The following is a 17,790-nucleotide window of genomic DNA, read 5'->3' on the forward strand; positions in this document are numbered from 1 at the left end:
GGTAGTTCTCCAAGTGGGTCAAGGTAAGCGTGTGAAGTCTATGATTGAGTAACTATGGGCACAGCCCGAAGAGGCTGTGCTTTCTATTTCAACCAGAAGTGCCTTTGGCCACAGAAAAAAGGCACTGGCGTTCCAGGAAAACACAGACAATCCAGGAACTTGATCGTATCCTTTCTTATCCATGTTACTTCTGTGTATTGGCTGGTCTACCACCTGCACTGAGAATGATGACCCAGAAAGGAAGGGGAGGACAGGTCATCCCGAGTTCCCTGTCCCTTCAGCCTTCCTTACTCATGATAAGCAGGGGGTAGAGAATATTGGTAGAAGGTGTGCATATCAAGAAGTGAAATAAAAGTGATCCCTCGGTTTGGTGCAGCATTTCCACAGTCCTGGTAAGAATGAAATATACCATACATGCACATGAGCTCTGAAATACCAACGTTGTAATTTCTTTTTTTTTTTTTAAGATTTTATTTATTTATTCATGAGAGACACAGAGAGAGGCAGAGACATAGGCAGAGGGAGAAGCAGGGTCCTAGAGGGGAGCCTGATGCGGAACTCGATCCCAGGACTCTGGGATCATGAGCTGAGCCGAAGGCAGACACTCAACCACTGAGCCGCCCAGGCACCTGTCCCCAATGTTGTAATTTCAGTGATTCCACATGTGAGTTAAATGCTCTCACATCTGCATTCAAACTGTCATTTTGCAATATAAAGATGAATGGTAAAAATTTATGCAAATAATTTAAATAAAAAACAATTCTTTAGAGCAACACAAAATAGTAAATAAAAACAGCATGACAAGTTGAGAGAGAGATTGTAGAAGAAAAGGAAGAAGTACATTTTCCTAACATTTGAACCAGGGGCTCCCCATTTTCATTTTGCACTGAGCCCTACAAACCAGATTTCTGGTCCTGTCGGGAATGTTTGCTGATAAAATGCTTCCTCTCAGATCCAGCCATCATGGTATGAGGAAGCCATAGGCAAAAGGGCCCGTGTGGATGCTCCTGTTAGCAGTCCTCCCCAAGCTCCACCTGGGAGTCATCCCAGCCCAGGTGATAGGAACAAAGCCTCCAGATGACTCCATTCCCACATCTCCCAGCATTCCCTTAACCTCATCCCACCTCCATCCATCTGGGCCTTCCAGCTGAAGCCCAGCCGTCATGGCATTGAGACACGCCCTCCCTGCAATGCCTTGTCTGAATTCCTAATCTATAGAATTTGTGAACAAAATAAAGTCCGTGGCTGTCGTTTTTCTGCCACCGAGATGGTATAGTTTGATATGCAGAAATACCTAAACTGTGTACCATAGTTTATTCATTTGGGTTGATTCCCATCTTTTGTTAATACAAATGAAGCTGCAATGAATGAATAACTTTGTGCATATATTATGTATATTTAGGACAGATTCCTAGAAGTGGAGATTACTGTGTCAAAGGGTAAATGCATAAGTAATTTTGTTAGCTATTGCCAAATTCTTCTCTAAACTCTTATTTTCTCCCCAAATAACTTTGTGTTTATACTGTACTTGTGCATATATAATCTCCCCTCCTGACCTACCTATGTACATATAGAGAAACATACATAGACAAAAATGCACACACGAAGGTACAGCCTGGTGAATTCTCACAAACTGAACATGTGTGTGTGACCCTCACGTGGGTCAAGAAACAAACAGTCCTCATATCCTAAAAGCTGCCCTAGTGCCTATCCCAGTAAATATTCCCTTCCACGTATGAATTTACCCCTATGTACCCATTTTCCTGTTGTCACTTCCAGTTGGGCTAATATGTTCTATACTCCTTGATTTCTGTTATACTCATCAGAGCCTATCACACAGATGTCAGGTTTGTTAGATGCTCCTTTACCCTTCTGTTGGTTTATTGTTCTCAAACTAGGTTCCTGTGTAACCCTGGGGTCCTTTCTCAAATGACAAGAAAGAACAAAGGCATGGCTTGGCTTCTATCAGTTTAAAACCTTCTCACAAACCTTTGGGGCCACCCCTACTTGTCTGCTAGTAAGTTTCAGGAATGACAAATGTTCAATGAATAATGGGAAAGCCTGTAAATCCCACAGGCTGCACTGCAAATAACAGTGGACATCATTTATAGAGTGGTCTTTTGTGCCGGGACAGGTCTTTCACGTACAGTAGATAGGCTTTCTCCAAACTTCAAATGTCTTGGCAAAATAGGTATCATGATCTCGATTTCACTGGGAGTGAAAACCCAAGTTCTGAGAGGGGAAACAACTTGTTCAAGGCTATGTGCTCACACTGGAGGACAGGGAAGCCTGCAGGCTCTGGGCTTCACTGTGGCGCTGGCTTCCTGCTGTTTAGATCATTACCTTCTGCGTCCTCTTCTCAATCTGGCCCACAAGGGCCTGCCTACTTCAGTCCCTACCAGACCTGTCTGTGGCTTCTTCCCCTTCCTGAACGCTCTGAAGCTTTCCCCTGGGCCAGCCCCAGGGCCTTTGGATGTGCTGTCACCTCTGCCTGGAACACTGCTTTTCCTCTTCACCTAATTCATCCTCATCCTATAAGGATGCTGTCCTTGCTCCAATAGCGCCATATATTACCCTCTCATATTCATTGTACTTTAGGTTGCTTGGTTAATTTGTACCGAATTTCTGACTATTTCTACCCACCCTGGACTATAAGTACCCAAGGGCAAGTGTTGATCTGTCTTGTTCATGGCCATGTCCTTAGTGCCTGGCACAGTTGCTGGCACATAGTAGTTAATAAATACTTGATGAAGGAAGGGACCATCTTATTTGAGTCTCATGGCAACCTTGTGAAAGAAGGAGAGCTGGATTGCTCACTCCCTTTTTATGGATGAGGAGAATGGGGTCCAGAGAGGGAAATGATCAGTCCAGTCTTCTGATTTGTGGACACAGCCAGACCTGGGCGGCTGTGGTCCTGATGCCTCTCCCAGACACCCGACAGGCAGGTGAAGGCAGAAGGAAGAAGCCTCCAGCAGCTAGGAGGTTTCATCTCCCCAGATTAAAGTGGCCTGTCCCTGTCCCTCCTCTGCCCAGGCCACAGGAGGAAGGTCAAGGAGGTTGATAAGGAAAAAAGCTAAGTCCTACTCAGAAAAGATTTGGGGGTGATGAGCCTGTGGCCAAGTGTTCTGAAGCCAGGGCAGGGAAGTCAGGAAGTCAGAAGCAGGAAGGAAGGTCTTGTCCCTGCCCCAGAGGCATCAAGCAGGGACAGTGGACTTTTATTTTCCTGTGTGAGTTTCAAGCACTGGCTAGCTTCAGCTTGGCAATTGCTTATGTATTCATTTATTTTCCTTTAAACTTGGTCACAGGGAACATAAGATAGAGGTGAAGGATGCTCTGGAGCAGGTGATTTGGATCCAGAACACCCTCTGTACATTCTTATGGTGTGACTTTGGCCAAGTGACGTCACTTCTATGGGGGTCAGTTCCCGGTTTGGAAAGGGGAGAGATGATAATAGTACCTATCCCATAAGGTTGTTGTGGGGCTTCCACGGAGATTCTAAGGGAAGTTCTTCACGAGGTGCCTGGTACAGAGAAATAATCGGAGACAATATCAAAGAGAGCTTACTAGGTATAGGCTCTGTCCTAGGTGCCTTATAATTTGCTAAGCCCTCACGGGATTTTGGAGGGTTTTACGTTATCCTTGTGAGACGCAGAAGTGGACTTGGGTCCAACTCTCTGCAGAACCAGAGGGCTGAGACACTACACTGTGTTACTTCCAGAGAGTAGCTACCGCATACTCGGAGTTCCATGCCACAGGGATGTGAAAGTCCAGTGGAAATGGACAGTTCCCCCAGGACAACTGGGGGATGGCCCACTGGGACCCTTTTTGCAGAAGGAATTCATCAGGCCCAAAGCCTCTGAACTCCAGTGTAAGAGCAGAGCAGAGGTGGAGCTAGAGAGAGACTTGAGCTGGGTGGTGAGGAGCCCTGATTGCAGGCTGAGCACAGGGTACTGGAGAGCCCCTGGAGGTTTCAGGCAGGGGAAATGACATGACTGTAGGCTAGGAGGGAGCAAACCTGGACAGGGAGCCCTATAGGGAGACTGCTGGGATATTCTGAGCAAAAGGTGAGTTCGGGATAACGAGGGAACGTGCTGGGGAGGAAACAGTGCTGGATGTCCTGTTTCCCTTCCCGCTAGATGGGATACGGCACCTTTGGGTGCAGTGGCCCAGGCTGGAGAGGGAGGCAGTCCACCAGCCATGGACTGCTCAGCTCCAGACCTACGGGCAAGAAACATATTTAACCTACTGGATTTGGGGGTCTTTTTGCTCCAGAAGTGTAGCTTGTACCGTAAGTCACTGTGTGGCAAGGCACTTGACTTCTCTGAGCCTCTGTTTCCACCTCTGTAAAATGCGTAATACTAGAACCCATTAGAATTCAGAGAAGGTACGTGTAAACTAGCATGGAGGAAGCATATAGTCAGTGTCTGGTGTTCCCACCTTAGTCCCCCTAGTTGACTCTGTGTAGGACACACTTCAAACTTCCCATTTAGCCTGAGGGCAAGACCCTTACTTTCTCTTCCTCCATGTGACTTGCCCACTGGCACCCAGTGTAGGGCAGTGGGCACAATAAGGCTCTTGACTCAGTTATCCAGTAACAGGATATGGATGACTCTCGGACAGAGATGATCACTCTCCCAGTATTTTACCGGGAAACTGAGGTCTAGAGAGGGGCAAGAATTTGCCCCAGCTCCACAATGACTCAGGCAAGGTGTGGCTGGATTCGGTCCCTGGCAGGCATTGGGGTGGGGAGTGATCTCTGATGTAGGTGCTGGGTGGGGCACTATCCCAGCACCCTCTCTCTTGCTCACTGTGGCTTTCTAGTCACACTGGCCCCCTTGTATTTCCTCATGATCACCTCAGGGCCTTTGCACTTGCTGTTCCCCCTAGGGAATCTACTCTTCCTTGGCTGCCTCTTTCTCACTGTACTAGTCCTCAATAGGGGGCTTTCCTTGATCACTTGATGTTGGACCCTCTGTGATCTGTCTCTGCCTCCTGTTTGTTTTCTTTATTTGCAATATATTAATTTGTCAATTTAACTTTATAAATTAAAAAAATTTTGGTGTAGGCCAGCCTCTCCCTCTAGCCTGTTGAGTTCTGAGCACAGGACTATCTTGTTTGCTCCATCCCAATCACCAAGCTTGGCCTTGACCCAGGCAGATCCTCAACATCTACTTGCTGTGTGAATGAATGCATGTGTGCATTCACATGCATTCTGAATTCTAATGTTCCAGGCTGAATTCTAATTTTCCAGGCCTGGCTGTCCACCATCACATGGAATCCACATGATTTCCCTGTGCACTAGCTCCCAGTCTCCCCAGTGTGCAGACGGGGAGAGTCTGAGAGTCTTCATGGGGTAGGGAAGGAATGTGTTGAGTGCTAAAGGCCATTGGACTTCGGTGACCTCAGGACACAGGAGAAACTCCACTGCGTGACCCTACATTAATCTAACACAAGAAAGTAACACGTTTATGCTGGACACGGCCTGGACAGACTCCATTCTCTGAAGCGCTGCCCCATCCAAAGATGCTGCTACAACGCTGTTAGCTTTCTGAAGCATCTTTAAATGGGAGAGGTGAAAGCTCTCACAGACACCAAGGGGGAGGGAAATCTGGAAAATGGGGTCAAATCCCCCCAGCCAGCAAGACAAACCATCCTGATGCCGGCTGTTCCCCTACTCCCAGCAAAGGGCCATCTTTTACCTTGGCTATGGTTTTGGGGTAGGCACAGTGAGCTCTTCCCCCAGTGTGGAAACTGCTTTTGCTGAGGACATGCAGAGATCTTAGGAACAATGTGATTAGGTGCCAGCGGTAAAGGCAGACAGGTCTTGGAGAGCTTTCCAGAAATTTCCTTCAATCCTTGAAATAAGTGGAGGGGACCCTACTCCAGTATTTTTGCAGTTGGTGCCAAATTGCCCCAGAGAGGCCAGGATGAGGGAGGCAGCATGTGTGCTGGAGGTGATGATTAGCTGTGCCACCTTGAATGAAACCCTTTCCCTCTCTGAGCTCTAATTTCTTCATCACTAAAATGGGGAGAAGGCTGGTCTAGTGTAGGGAGAGGTAACAAGGATTCTGCATAGGAACCTGCAGAGTCAGGTATCCCAGAAGATAGTTCCTATGAGTAGTGACCCGGAGAGATCCAGCCAGGGCCAAAGCCACCAGCCGTGCCCCCACAAGGGCCTGTGCCGCCTGGAGTCCTGCTGCTGGTCTTGTCCATAGCTGCTGTGGGTTGGCATCATGGTCAGGGGACTTTTCGAAGCCAGCAGTTGCTCTGTCCTTAGTGCACAGATGGGAAACAGGCTCAGAGAGGGCCAGGGACTCTGCTCCAGGGACACAGCCAGGACAGCGAACCAGAGTCTGGCATCCCTGGACAGGCCACAGCTGTATCCTTGATAGTTGGGGGCAACCTGGGGGTGAGCTGGAGCCTGGAGCCAAGACTTGGGGGTGGGGAGATGGGAAATAGGAGTCAGAGAGATGGAAGGAAGACAAGTGATCACCAGTCTGGAAATAGTGTCTGGGAACTGCTAGTCCACAGGACTTGGATGGGACTGACCCTACCCCTGTTCAAGGCATGATTGGGTGACCCAGGTCTGGTCATTCAGACTCACAGTAAAAAGGACAGAGATGGGCACCAGTCTCAGCTGGAGAAATTCATGCCTTTGCTGGAATCACTGGGACAGGGGAACTCTGCTTAGCTGGGGGCACATGAGCCCAAGGCTGCTGGAGTCACCTGTCAGGAGAGAACCTGACTGAGAATAAAGCCGACGTGGATGCAGGGCTGAGAGGTGAAGAGGGACGTCACTTGAGCCCCTGGATCTAACTGTGCCTGAATCCACCCCTAGACTTCTGGGTATGTGAGTCAGTCCATTCCTTAAGGTAGAGTTTCTATCCCTTGTGCTGGAGAGTCCCGACATGGAGAAGGAAGGAAGGTAGGAATGAAGGATGAATATCTAAGAACAGGCATCCGAGGGTAACCCAGATCAGCTTCTAGCCTTTTCTAGAAAACAAGTACAGACAGGATTTACGCTTTCATCCCACCCAGAGGAGTCTGTCCCTGGGGCTCCCAGCTTCGCCTTCATCTCCTTTCCCCTAGCTGATAAACTCTGCAGTACAAACATAAATGCCATGGATTAAAAAATAAGTGCTCACCTTACCTGGGTCCAAAAGAAATGGGGCACATCCTAGGGGTGGATTTCCTCCCTCCATTTCCCTCTTTGGGAACTAACCTTTATTAGGCATCTGTTCATGCCAAGCCCCGTTACAAAGCTGACATACATGGTTTCATCGTCTCCTGCCATGGTGCAGCCAGGAGGGAGCGTCATCTCCACTACACAGACAAGGCAACTGAGGTCTTGAGAGGCTGAGCCAGTGGCCTCAAGTCCAGGAGCTGGAGCAGGTCTGCCCAATTCCAGAGCCTGGCTCACGGCACGACACGGCTGGTTTTTTTTTCCAGAGAGCTCAGTCTTAATCCTCACTGGCTTTGCTCAGGGGCCTGGCTGAGGTGGGACTCAAGGACAGCCACCCACCATCCACCCCAGCCCCATCCAGGAGAAAACCTCCTGAAGACAGAGGCATACCCTCGTGGAAGAGCAGGTTGGTCTCGGCTGGTCTGGGTGTTGGCTGAAGATGGCAGGACTGTGCTGGCCTCATCCGAACTGAGGAGGGTGACCGTGATGGGGTGGCGGGAGAGCGGCCGTGGCCCCTCTCTGACCCTATCCTCCAAAAGAAGCTCGTGAGGAGCCCCCGGTCTCCCAGGCCCAGGCAAAGGCTGGCTCTGCCCCATGCTCCCACCTCCCTTGAACCCCCAGCTGACTGTTGGATCAGATGGGGAAAGAGGGCTAGGGTCCTGGCTTGGAGGCCGGAAGGATCTAGACTTGAAGATGGGCATCCTGCCCAAGGCAGAGTGGACAGATCCAGCAGTCCTTGAACTTGAGCCGACGTGAGCTAGGGTTACAGGGAGTGCTGAGAAGGTCTCAGATCTCCAGGCGGAGATCTGGCTTTCCAGGGCCAGAAGGAACCTGGCAGGACCCCAGCCCATAGCACAGATCAGAAACTAGATCCTTCTTCAGGGATGGCTTGTGTCTTCTTTAACCCAAAGCTTCTTCCAGTTGTTTTTAGAGGCTGTTTGAGACCATCACTGTGTCTCTTGAGTGCAGATGGGGGTGGGGAGATGGGGAGATGGGGCTCCTCCTTATCACACTTGACAGACATTTTCCAAGGGCATCTGCAGCCCCAAGAGATGCTCTGGGATAAAGAGGGCCTGTTTTCAAATAAGGACACTTGGAGAAAGCTGCCTACTCTAACCCCTTCACAGGTGGTCAAAAAGCATATCACTATATTAAAGGCTCTGACAAGTCCTGTAGCTAAGAATGCCTGTTTATATGGATTTAACCATGAGTTTCCCTCCCTCACTTTTCAAGGGGAGCCTGAGTTATTCTCTCTGGAATACATTCAAGGACATGCTAGGGGTAAAGAAATCCTTGTTAGATTTTCTGAAGCCCCCAAAGACTTGATCTGAGCTCCAGATACTGAGGCCTCAGAGGGGTGGGCTGTTAATTCCCTATTTCTTTGAGGACCTAAATTGAGTATGTTCTCAGCTCATTCAGGTTATCATGACCCTCAAGCTGGCAGGGTAGCCATGCTGGAGACAGAGGGAAGAGGACAGAGGGATACTGTAGAGGCAGGATCCCCCCATTACCCCTGTTTCACGACTTGAAGGGAACAGCGGGCAGCTGACCTCCTGTCTCCTGGGCAAGGAGTGCTAGCTCAGGGGACCCAGGGTATCCAGGACAACGCCCTGGCACTGTGTCCTGTGTTTGGGTCCGGCTTGCCCAGGGGATACCAAGTCCCACCTCTTCCTATGGGTCCAGCCTCCAGGCGCAGCCACTTGTCAGATGCCCACGGGACGCACCATCATGCGAGTGGCCCGCAGCGAGTAGCTGGGGCCCTGGAAGTAGTGCCAGCGGATGCCGTTGAGTTTGCGCACGTGGTGGCGAGCTGGGTAGTAGATGCCGTTGAGATTTGAGAGGCCGCAGGCATCAAACCACCATCCTGGTGCGGGGAGAGGAAGATGCTTGGGGAGGTGGGGGCCAGCCAGTGGGCTGAAGGCGGCCCCCTACCCTGGGGACAATCAGGGCTGCTGCCTCCTCCGGGAGGCCAGCTCGCAGGAGATGGGGCGGAGTGGATGGGCATGGCCTTGGGAGACTCCCAGGGCCTCTGCTCAGCCTGCAGCCTCTGCATCAGCCCCCTGAGGGCCCCCCCGAGTCTATGGGTCTGTGTCTCTGTGGGGTCTGTCTGGATCTCTCTGTAGTCTGTTTTCTTGCCTTTCCTGGCCTGTCTCTCACATACTGTGTCCATCTGTCTCTCTGTGGTCTGCATTTACCTCTCCATCTCTCCCTCTGCACTTCTGTCCCTATGGAGCTCTTTGTGTCCACTGTTCTGTGTCCCTCTCATCTGCATCTGTCCCTGTCTCTGTGTCGCAGGAGGTATCTCCTCCTATCTCTGTCTCCCCTACTCATCCCCATCTCCCTCTGTCCTCCCCCCAAGGAATACTACCTGAGCCCCTAGCCCAGGTGTCCCCATCCTGGTCCCACTCGGCCTGGGGAACGGATTCTCAGGCCTGGGGTTGGGGCCCATCAGGCATTGCATCCCAGCCTCAGAGTCCCCCTAGCCCAGTCTCAGAGGAAGATCGGTGGTGCCTCTGTTAGGATGAGGGGCGATCCAGAGGGAACCTCAAGGACTCAGTGGGGGGAGGGATGGAGGGGGCACAGTCAGGCCAGCATGCAGGTGGTGAGACCCCAACTTGCACCCTCTTCCCAACAGCACCCAGCCGTAGGGGACCTGAGTAGGGAGGTAATGGGGGTGTTCAGCCAGGTGCACCTGTGGGCAAGCTTGGTTTCAGACCCCCACACCCACCTCCAGACAGCATCTGGGCACACTTGCAGAGGCAGTTGTCATTGTCTGCATCACGGGTGCTGAAGTTGGTGCCTTGCAGGACCAGGCTGCTCTGGCGCCCTGCTGAACCGCTGTACCCGCTCAGAGAAAGCCTGGAGGCCACCCGGAGGTGGTGATGGGAGTTGGGTCCAGAGTTAGGTTGCGACTGGTTAAAGAATGGCCCCCCCAAGAGGGCCCTAGGCTGGGGCTCTTTTTCAGTTGTTCTGAGAGGGGGTACTCCAGCCTAAGGTGCATGGGGTATCCTGTCCCTGGATTGCCCTCTCTGCCTGCTGCCTCCCAGGGACAGAGCACCCACTGTGTGCCAGGTCTCCCTCATCTCACTGAACCTGAGTCTTGGACAGGAGTGAGAAGGATCAAAATGAGAATACTAATAATGAGGACAATGGTTAACAGTTTTTTGAACACCTACTATGTGCTGGGCATTGTTCCAAGTGCTTTCTGTGGGTTAGCCCCTGCTCCTGGCATCCTCACAACACCTGATTATTTCCATCTTACAGGTGAAGATACAGAGATCCCTAGAGCCCAGGGAGGCTGCCCCAGGCCTCAAAATGAAAGAGAGTGAGATCCAGATCCCAGCCCAGTGTGGCCTGCCTTGGGAGTTGTGTGCATTTTGCTTCCTAGCTGACTACTCTGCAACCCCAGCCTACCACCTCCAGGAAGCCTTCCCTGACTACACCAACCTACATGGCTCTGTGCTCCAGGGCAACCACAGCCCTGTGACTTGCACATCTGCAGCCAGCTGTGGGGAGGGTTTCTATTTCTCTGCCAGGCTATGAGATCCTGGTGGGCACAGCCAAACCTATATGGTAATTATGACCATGAGCTCTGAGGATAGAATGCCTGGATTCGAATCCCAGCTCTGCCACTTGCCAGCTGTGTGACCTTGGGCGGATTGCTTCACTTGTCAGTTTCAGTTTCTCCTTTTATTAAAACAGTAATGGTAGTAATGTTAACAGTGATGAATTTGTTGGGTTATCATGTTCCGATGACCTCAGTGTGTGATGAGCCATAGCAGTGCGGGCACATGGTAAATGTTCAGCACATATAATGCTTTTTATCATTCGTCCCTTTGTTCCCACTCTTGACACACAGCTACAGCTGGCACAGGCTTTTGCTCCTGATTGGAGAGGGTGTTGGGTGCTTGTAGCATTGGTAGCTGAGGTGGGGACCTGATTTGGAAAAAAGAAGGTCCTCTGCATGGGGAAAAAATGGACATCAGATGCGGCTGGGGCAGGGCCTGGGAGATGCCCCTGGGGGGATCAAGAGGGCATGTGGGGCCTGGGTTGTGGCCTGGCTCAGTCCCTGCACGTCCCACCATGGGCTCTGTCTATAGTGAGGCAGGGGCATGGCTTCAGGGTCCAGGTGCCCTAACTGTAAAGCCCTAACTGTGCCCTTAAACATGTAATCCAGGGCTCCCTGTAAAAAGGCCCATCTGGCCAGGGGTTCCCAGGGATAGGGACAGGTAGATTGGCCCACTGGCTCACATAGTCCTGGCTTCTCTTTGTGGTCATTATAGGCTCCCCTTGAGGTATCAGTGATGGCACTTCAAGGTCAGGCTTGAAGCTCAGACTGAGGTTTGGGATGACATTTAGGCTGAGGTGTGTGGAATCAGGGCTGGGCGAAGCTGAGCAGTCTCGTGAGGTCATTCTAGCAGCACGGGCCTCCCTGCTGTCTCCAAGTCCTCAGCTCAGGCTCTTCCTCTCCCCTGTGGGAGCCACAATGAGGATCTTGTGACCTCTGGGGAATTCTCAAGTCGGAGACCAGGAAGCCCAATGTGGCCCATTGTTCAGATGCATTCTGTACATGTTCATGGCTCAAGCCTGGGGACCTCAGACACACAGTCTCTGGGTGTTCCTAAGCTAGACACACAAAGAGTAGCTTTCATGTGTCTGTGGATTGGTGGCTGGGGTCTGTGTGTCTATAATTGTGAGCATTTGGAAACAGTTCTTCATGCCTGTGTGCGTGTGCATGTTTGTTTTGAGTTTGTGCAGCAATGTCTATGGAAGCTCCGAGTGTGTGCTCTGGAATCTGAGTTTGGGTCTGGAATTACGTGTATTGGTACCTGTGAAGCACCTTTACATGTATGTCTGGGCATGTGCCTGTGCTGGTTTGCGCAGCTATGTACTTGTGTGAATCTATGCACTCTGTAGGCCCAAGCGTGCACCCCAGAGGTGTGGTGAGCCCCGCATGTGCACATACCTCTGTGTAAATCTTGCACTTGTAACCAGATCTGGGTGTGTGGCCACCTCTGGGGGGTGTGCGCCTGGTGGCTGCGTGCTTATGCCAGTTTCTTCCTGTGGACCACTTCCTCTTGCAGGCTAATGTGTGTGTCTCAGCCAGGCTCTAGAAGACCCCATTATTGGGTCTGACACATAAGGGTGCCCCTCATGCCCATGGCGCCCAGACCCCAGTGCTGACTGGGCTTCCCTGTGCGCATCCTCCCCATCTCACCGGCCAGCTGACTAGGAGGTGGGGGTGCGCACAGGGGCTAGCATCTGTTCTGTCACTCTCTCTTTGGCCCTTCTCTGGCAGTTTCCAGGCCTGTGTTTTCCAAGATCTTCACTCCCAGGCTCCCGAGCTTTTATGGAACGAGGGGGGAGTTCTTCCTTATGATCTTGAAAGAGACTTGCTCAGGTTTGTGGTATCTGTGGCCTGCTGGATGAAACTCTCTGTCTGCCTTTTTCCAAAACATCCCCTCTGCTTGGGATGCCCTTCTCAAGGCATTCTCTCTTTGTCTGGAGGATGCCCACCCTTTATAGGCCTTACCTCCTCTAGGGAGTCCTCCCTGTTCGCACAAGCATTTCTATGCCCCTGCGCTTTCCCCATAGGCAGCTGCTGTCTTCCCAGGAGTGTGGGATTGCCTGTGGACATGCTCACCCCAGACACAGAGGACACACTGGAGTGTGAACCAGGGACTGGAGAGGAGAATGGCCATGAACTCACACAGAGCAGGCCAGCCAGGTGTGTGAAGGGCTGCCTTGGGACAGCAATGGTAATATTATTTGCTGAGCATTTACTAAGTGCCATACACTGTGTTAATGCTCTACATGCAGTATCTCATTTGAGCTTTATAACATGTTGAATAAGGTAGGTACATCTGGTGCATCCATTTTAGATGAGAAAGTGGAGGCACTTCTTCAGAGTCACTCAGGGAGATAGGGATGGAGTCAGGACTTAAGCCTTGGCTTTGGTAGCTTAAATAGGAGTCAGCAGGGTGTTATGGTTACTCACTGGTCAGCTTGAGTAGTGGGGGCATCCAGCTTAGCCCCACCTAGCCCAGACCCAGGGTATGGTCATTCAGCTCTGAACCTTGCAGTCTAAGGACTATTATCAGATTGAGATGGGTTCCCCTAAGGAGGATGCCAGGACAACTTAGCTGGAGGAACCTGGGGGCATTTAATAAGAAGAAAGAAGGGTGGGATGCATCATTGAAAAGCTCTCCAAGATGGAATTATACATAAAGTGTAGGAGGACAGAGAGCCACCAGAGATTCCTTTGGAGGAAGTGACCTCTCTCAGTGGAGGCATTCCAGCCTGGCTGGATGATGACTATGGCTGTGGAGGAGATTCCAACATCATAGTAAGATCCAGATGACACATGAGGTCCTTTTCAGACCTGTGAGTATGAATCTCTGATTCCAATTCTTTTCTGTTCAAAGACAGGACTCAGTCTTATCTCCAAGAACCTTGAGTTTCTCAGAGGCAACATCATGTAGTGGAAACACCCTGAGTTTTGGTGGCAGAGAGATCTGAATTCAAATCCAAATTCTACTTGTAACTTTGGGTAGGAGACTTAAGCTCTGTGCCTATTTCCACCTCACTAAAGCAGGTACAGCAATGCTTACTTCAGAGTGTTGTAGGAGGACTAAATGGAGTAATATGCCTGGAACATAGTAGGTCAATAAATGCTCTTTCCTTTTCCTAAACAGAGCTAAGAATCAAGCCTAGGGAGGTGTGGGAGACCTTTATGTTATACTCATATGTAAGCTCATCCTGCAGTTAAGAAGCAGAGGTACAGAGAAACCAGAACCTTGACTTGCTCAAGTTTACAAAGCAAGCTTGAGCAGAGTCAGAATGAGCAGGTCCTCTGTTTCCCAGCCTGGGGAACTTTCCATATCACTCCACAGTGTGGGACAGGCTGGACTCCTCGCTCTGAGCCTCAGTAATATGGTTGATTCTGGGTGACTGACCTTAGAAGGCCCTTTCCTGCTCCTGGGATGGCAGCATCAGTGACAGGCTCTCCACCCCGCCCAGTGGCTAGGACGTGCTGAGTGTTAACTAGCCGCCTCCAGATCCCGTGACGTGTGCCCAAATGGGGGACAGATGGTAGGAACTGGAGACGCCCAGGAACTGACCCTTGGTGCAGACTCTACAGTCACTGGCCCGGGACCCTAGCCCGCCCACCAGCCTGGGCCCCGAGCCTACCTGTACAGCTGCCCCTCACTGCCCAGCTGGAAATGTTCATATTGGGCATAGGCCTCGTTGCCCTCCCAGTCTTGCAGCTCCACACGCAGAGAGTAGGCTGCCTTGCTGGTGAGCCGATGCACCACCTCATTGCCCAGCCAGTGCTCCCCCGCCAGGTCGCCAAAGCCCTGCAGAGAGTGAAGGGCGGTGGTGGTGGAGGGGTTGTTCATGCTGCAATGGGAGGCTGCACCCCTGGCTGAGGAGCTGGGCTGGGCCAGGTTCCAGGGCCACTTAATCCAAAACCACTTTGCCTAATGGCCAAGTCCACAAAGTACAGTGTGGGTAGGCCTAGGAAGGGGAGTTCCCCACCCCATGGAGCAAAAAGACTAAGGTTTTTGTAAATGTAAAATTCTGTTAACAATAATTGAAATCACATTTCTGTGGAATTTAAGAACAAGCAAAATGAATTTGCGGTGATAGAAGTCAGAATAGCAACTACCTTTGGGAGAGTATTGACTAGGACACGCGGAGGCACAAGGGGGCACAAGGGGGACTTCTGTGCGGGCTCACAGCATTGTATATCTAGCTTTGAATGATGGTCACATGGGTAAATACATATGTAAAAATCCACTGAGTATCTTACGCTTAAGATTTGTGCACTTAGGGATCCCTGGGTGGCGCAGCGGTTTGGCGCCTGCCTTTGGCCCAGGGCGCGATCCTGGAGACCCGGGATCGAATCCCACGTCGGGCTCCCAGTGCATGGAGCCTGCTTCTCCCTCTGCCTGTGTCTCTGCCTCTCTCTCTCCCTCTCTCTCTCTCTCTCTCTCTCTGTGACTATCATAAATAAATAAATTAAAAAAAAAGATTTGTGCACTTAGCTGCATGTAGGTCGAACCTCAATAAAAAAACTAAAGATTTTAATCAGCTGCATAAATTGCAGAGCAAATTTTGTTCAGTGACATGGCAGCTGCTGCAAGATTTCAGCAACTCAGAAATGCAAGGCTAAGCACGTTAGGTGTCACCAGTGTCCCAGAGTGACGAGAAACCAATGCCCAGAGCAATGGTTCAGCACCAAGGACAGGGGCACACCTAAGCCCCACTCCCCATTTTAGTCCCGCGGTGCTGCTGATTGGTCTAAATGATTAATCTTCAGTGCTCTTTGTATACTTCTGAGTATCCTATTTCTTCTTGCTGTTCTTAATAATTATTTAAAACCTAACTGGTTCAAGAACACTCATATCTTAATTTGGTATTTATTTTTAAGTATTTATCAAATGAACAGTAAGCAGAAACAACTAATGAGATTGTTGCATTTCCACGATTCCTTTTCTATTTCTCTTGCTTGTAGAAACCTTAAGAGCTTTTAAGTCAGCTTGCCAAAAACTCTTTACTCATAATTTAATTAAAAAATTGGAAGACAATCGGGCACTCTTCCTCATCTTCTAAAATGCATGGGGTCTTTGAGCCAACAATTCCACGTTAAAGAATCTCTCCTGCAGATGTGATGATATTAATGTGTGCAAAGATAAGGGCATCATTTAAGCAATGCTCAGGGGTGGGCATGGGAGATTATTTTCTTCTGTTTCATTTTTGTATTTCTAAAAGAAATTCTTAAGCAATATGTATATATAATATTTCCACAAATAAAAAAATAAAGTTAAATTTTTATTCTTAGGATATATGTCAGAACTTGCAAAAAGAAGGTTCAACTTCAGGTCATGGAATCCCTGACAGTGAATGTGTACTGGGAAAACCTGTTTGAAGCTAGTTGGTTTTAGATGGGTTGATTTTTTTTCTGGGAAAGGTTGAGGGCAAATTAGTGCCCTGCCTACAACCCACCTGCCCCAGGTTTCAGGGCTTAAAAGCCCCTTCCCAAGGCAGCAGTGTTACCTGTTTGTAATCTCTCCAGTTCCGCTGGAAATTCACGCTGCCATTCTCACGGCGCTGGATGAGAGTCCACCCACCTCCATTGGCCTCCATGTCACAGAATACCTGAAAAGAATTGCGTTATGGTGGTGGAGGGGAGGGAGTTGGAAGACCCTGGAAAGGCCAGAAGTAGGTCTGGGCCAGCCCAATTTTGATTTGGCTGACAATCTCACAGAGCAACAAGTGAGCCTGGTGGTTGAGGGCATAAGAAATATCCAGGTTCAAATTTCCCAGTTCTATCATCAGTTTTCTAAAGTGTGAGCAAGTGATACCCGCACAGAGCCTTCCTTTCCTCATTTGTAAAATGCAAGTGTTAAAACCTTACCCCTTTGTGCCTCAGTTTCTCCTCTGCAAATTGGCTTGATGTGAGACCTATGTAAGATGAGTCATCTAAAGAACAGAGCCTGGGCATACTGAGAATTAAGTAAATGGAGGCTTTTTCTCTCACTATTATTTTGAGGTTGTGGTAAGGATTAAATGCCAAGAGGCAGGACACGCTTGACACACAGTGTGGACTCAGGACATGTTATTACATTCAGTGGACAAAAGTTTTCTGAGCACCTGCTATCTATCAAGGCATGGGGGATGCTGCTATGGATAAGACAGAAAGAGTCTTTCTCTCAAAAAGCTCACCATCCATCATAATCTCTTCTTTCAGCCTAATCTTTGTCACATATTATTTTTCCAGCCAGTTCAGTACATGTTCCATGTTCAGTGAGGACACACTTGGCCCCTGGTCCCATACTAGATGACAGAGACAAATCAGAGATAAATCAACCCTCAGAGCTGGCTTGGTCTGGAGGAGGCTATGATAGGGCAAACAGACTATTGATTATGAACATTTGGGCAGCTACACGGAGAGCCCCAGAGAAGGAGTCACTGGGCAACCCTAGAGGGTTTCTCAGAGGAGGCAACATTAGGACAGGGCCTTGGATGATGATGTGCCTGACAGGCAGACAAGTGGAATGGCACCTCCAGTGGAGGGTGTAGCTCTGACAAGGCAAAGGCCTACTCAGGGAGAGAAGAGAGTGGCATCTGTTGTGGAAGTAGCAGAGGGTGTGGGAAGGGAAACTGAGGTCTAGCGAGGAGAAGGAACTTGCTCAAGGCAAGTAAGACCAAAGTAAAGCTGAGGTGTGAGCCCAGATCTTTGGCCTCCCAGGATTCCACGGTAGCTGAATTTACTTAATTTCATGTAGAATATTTACTTAAAAAGTCGTGTCCTGGGATCCCTGGGTGGCGCAGCGGTTTAGCGCTTGCCTTTGGCCCAGGGCGCGATCCTGGAGACCCGGGATCGAATCCCACATCGGGCTCCCGGTGCATGGAGCCTGCTTCTCCCTCTGCCTGTGTCTCTGCCTCTCTCTCTCTGTGACTATCATACATAAATAAATAAAAATTAAAAAAAAAGTCGTGTCCTTTTAAAAAAATGAAAACTTAAATACTTAGACTAAAGGTATTTTAAAAGGAAATATTACCAGTACCATAAATTGAAAGCTGGTAACACTTGCTTTTAT

General features: G+C 49.9%; 1 protein-coding gene across 2 annotated transcripts in view; it reads right to left on the bottom strand.

Moving 5' to 3' along the window:
• Positions 1 to 493: 493 nt before the first annotated feature.
• Positions 494 to 17,790, bottom strand: part of ANGPT4 (angiopoietin 4) — a 49,009-nt gene continuing 31,712 nt past the window's right edge. The window contains exons 6-10 of one of the 2 annotated variants that reach the window (XM_055302243.1): positions 16,244 to 16,345; positions 14,375 to 14,541; positions 9,912 to 10,042; positions 8,849 to 9,047; positions 494 to 3,520 (exon numbers count right to left, since the gene is read on the bottom strand). In XM_055302243.1, coding sequence (XP_055158218.1) covers positions 8,887 to 9,047; positions 9,912 to 10,042; positions 14,375 to 14,541; positions 16,244 to 16,345 — 561 coding nt within the window. In that variant the 3' untranslated portion in view covers positions 494 to 3,520; positions 8,849 to 8,886. Of the gene's footprint in view, positions 3,521 to 7,188; positions 9,048 to 9,911; positions 10,043 to 14,374; positions 14,542 to 16,243; positions 16,346 to 17,790 lie in introns of those variants that run through there. The other variant, XM_055302236.1, reaches the window with a different exon arrangement.

The sequence above is a fragment of the Nyctereutes procyonoides genome, unplaced genomic scaffold (genome assembly GCF_905146905.1).
Source record: "Nyctereutes procyonoides isolate TBG_1078 unplaced genomic scaffold, NYPRO_anot_genome, whole genome shotgun sequence".
NCBI lineage: Eukaryota > Metazoa > Chordata > Mammalia > Carnivora > Canidae > Nyctereutes > Nyctereutes procyonoides.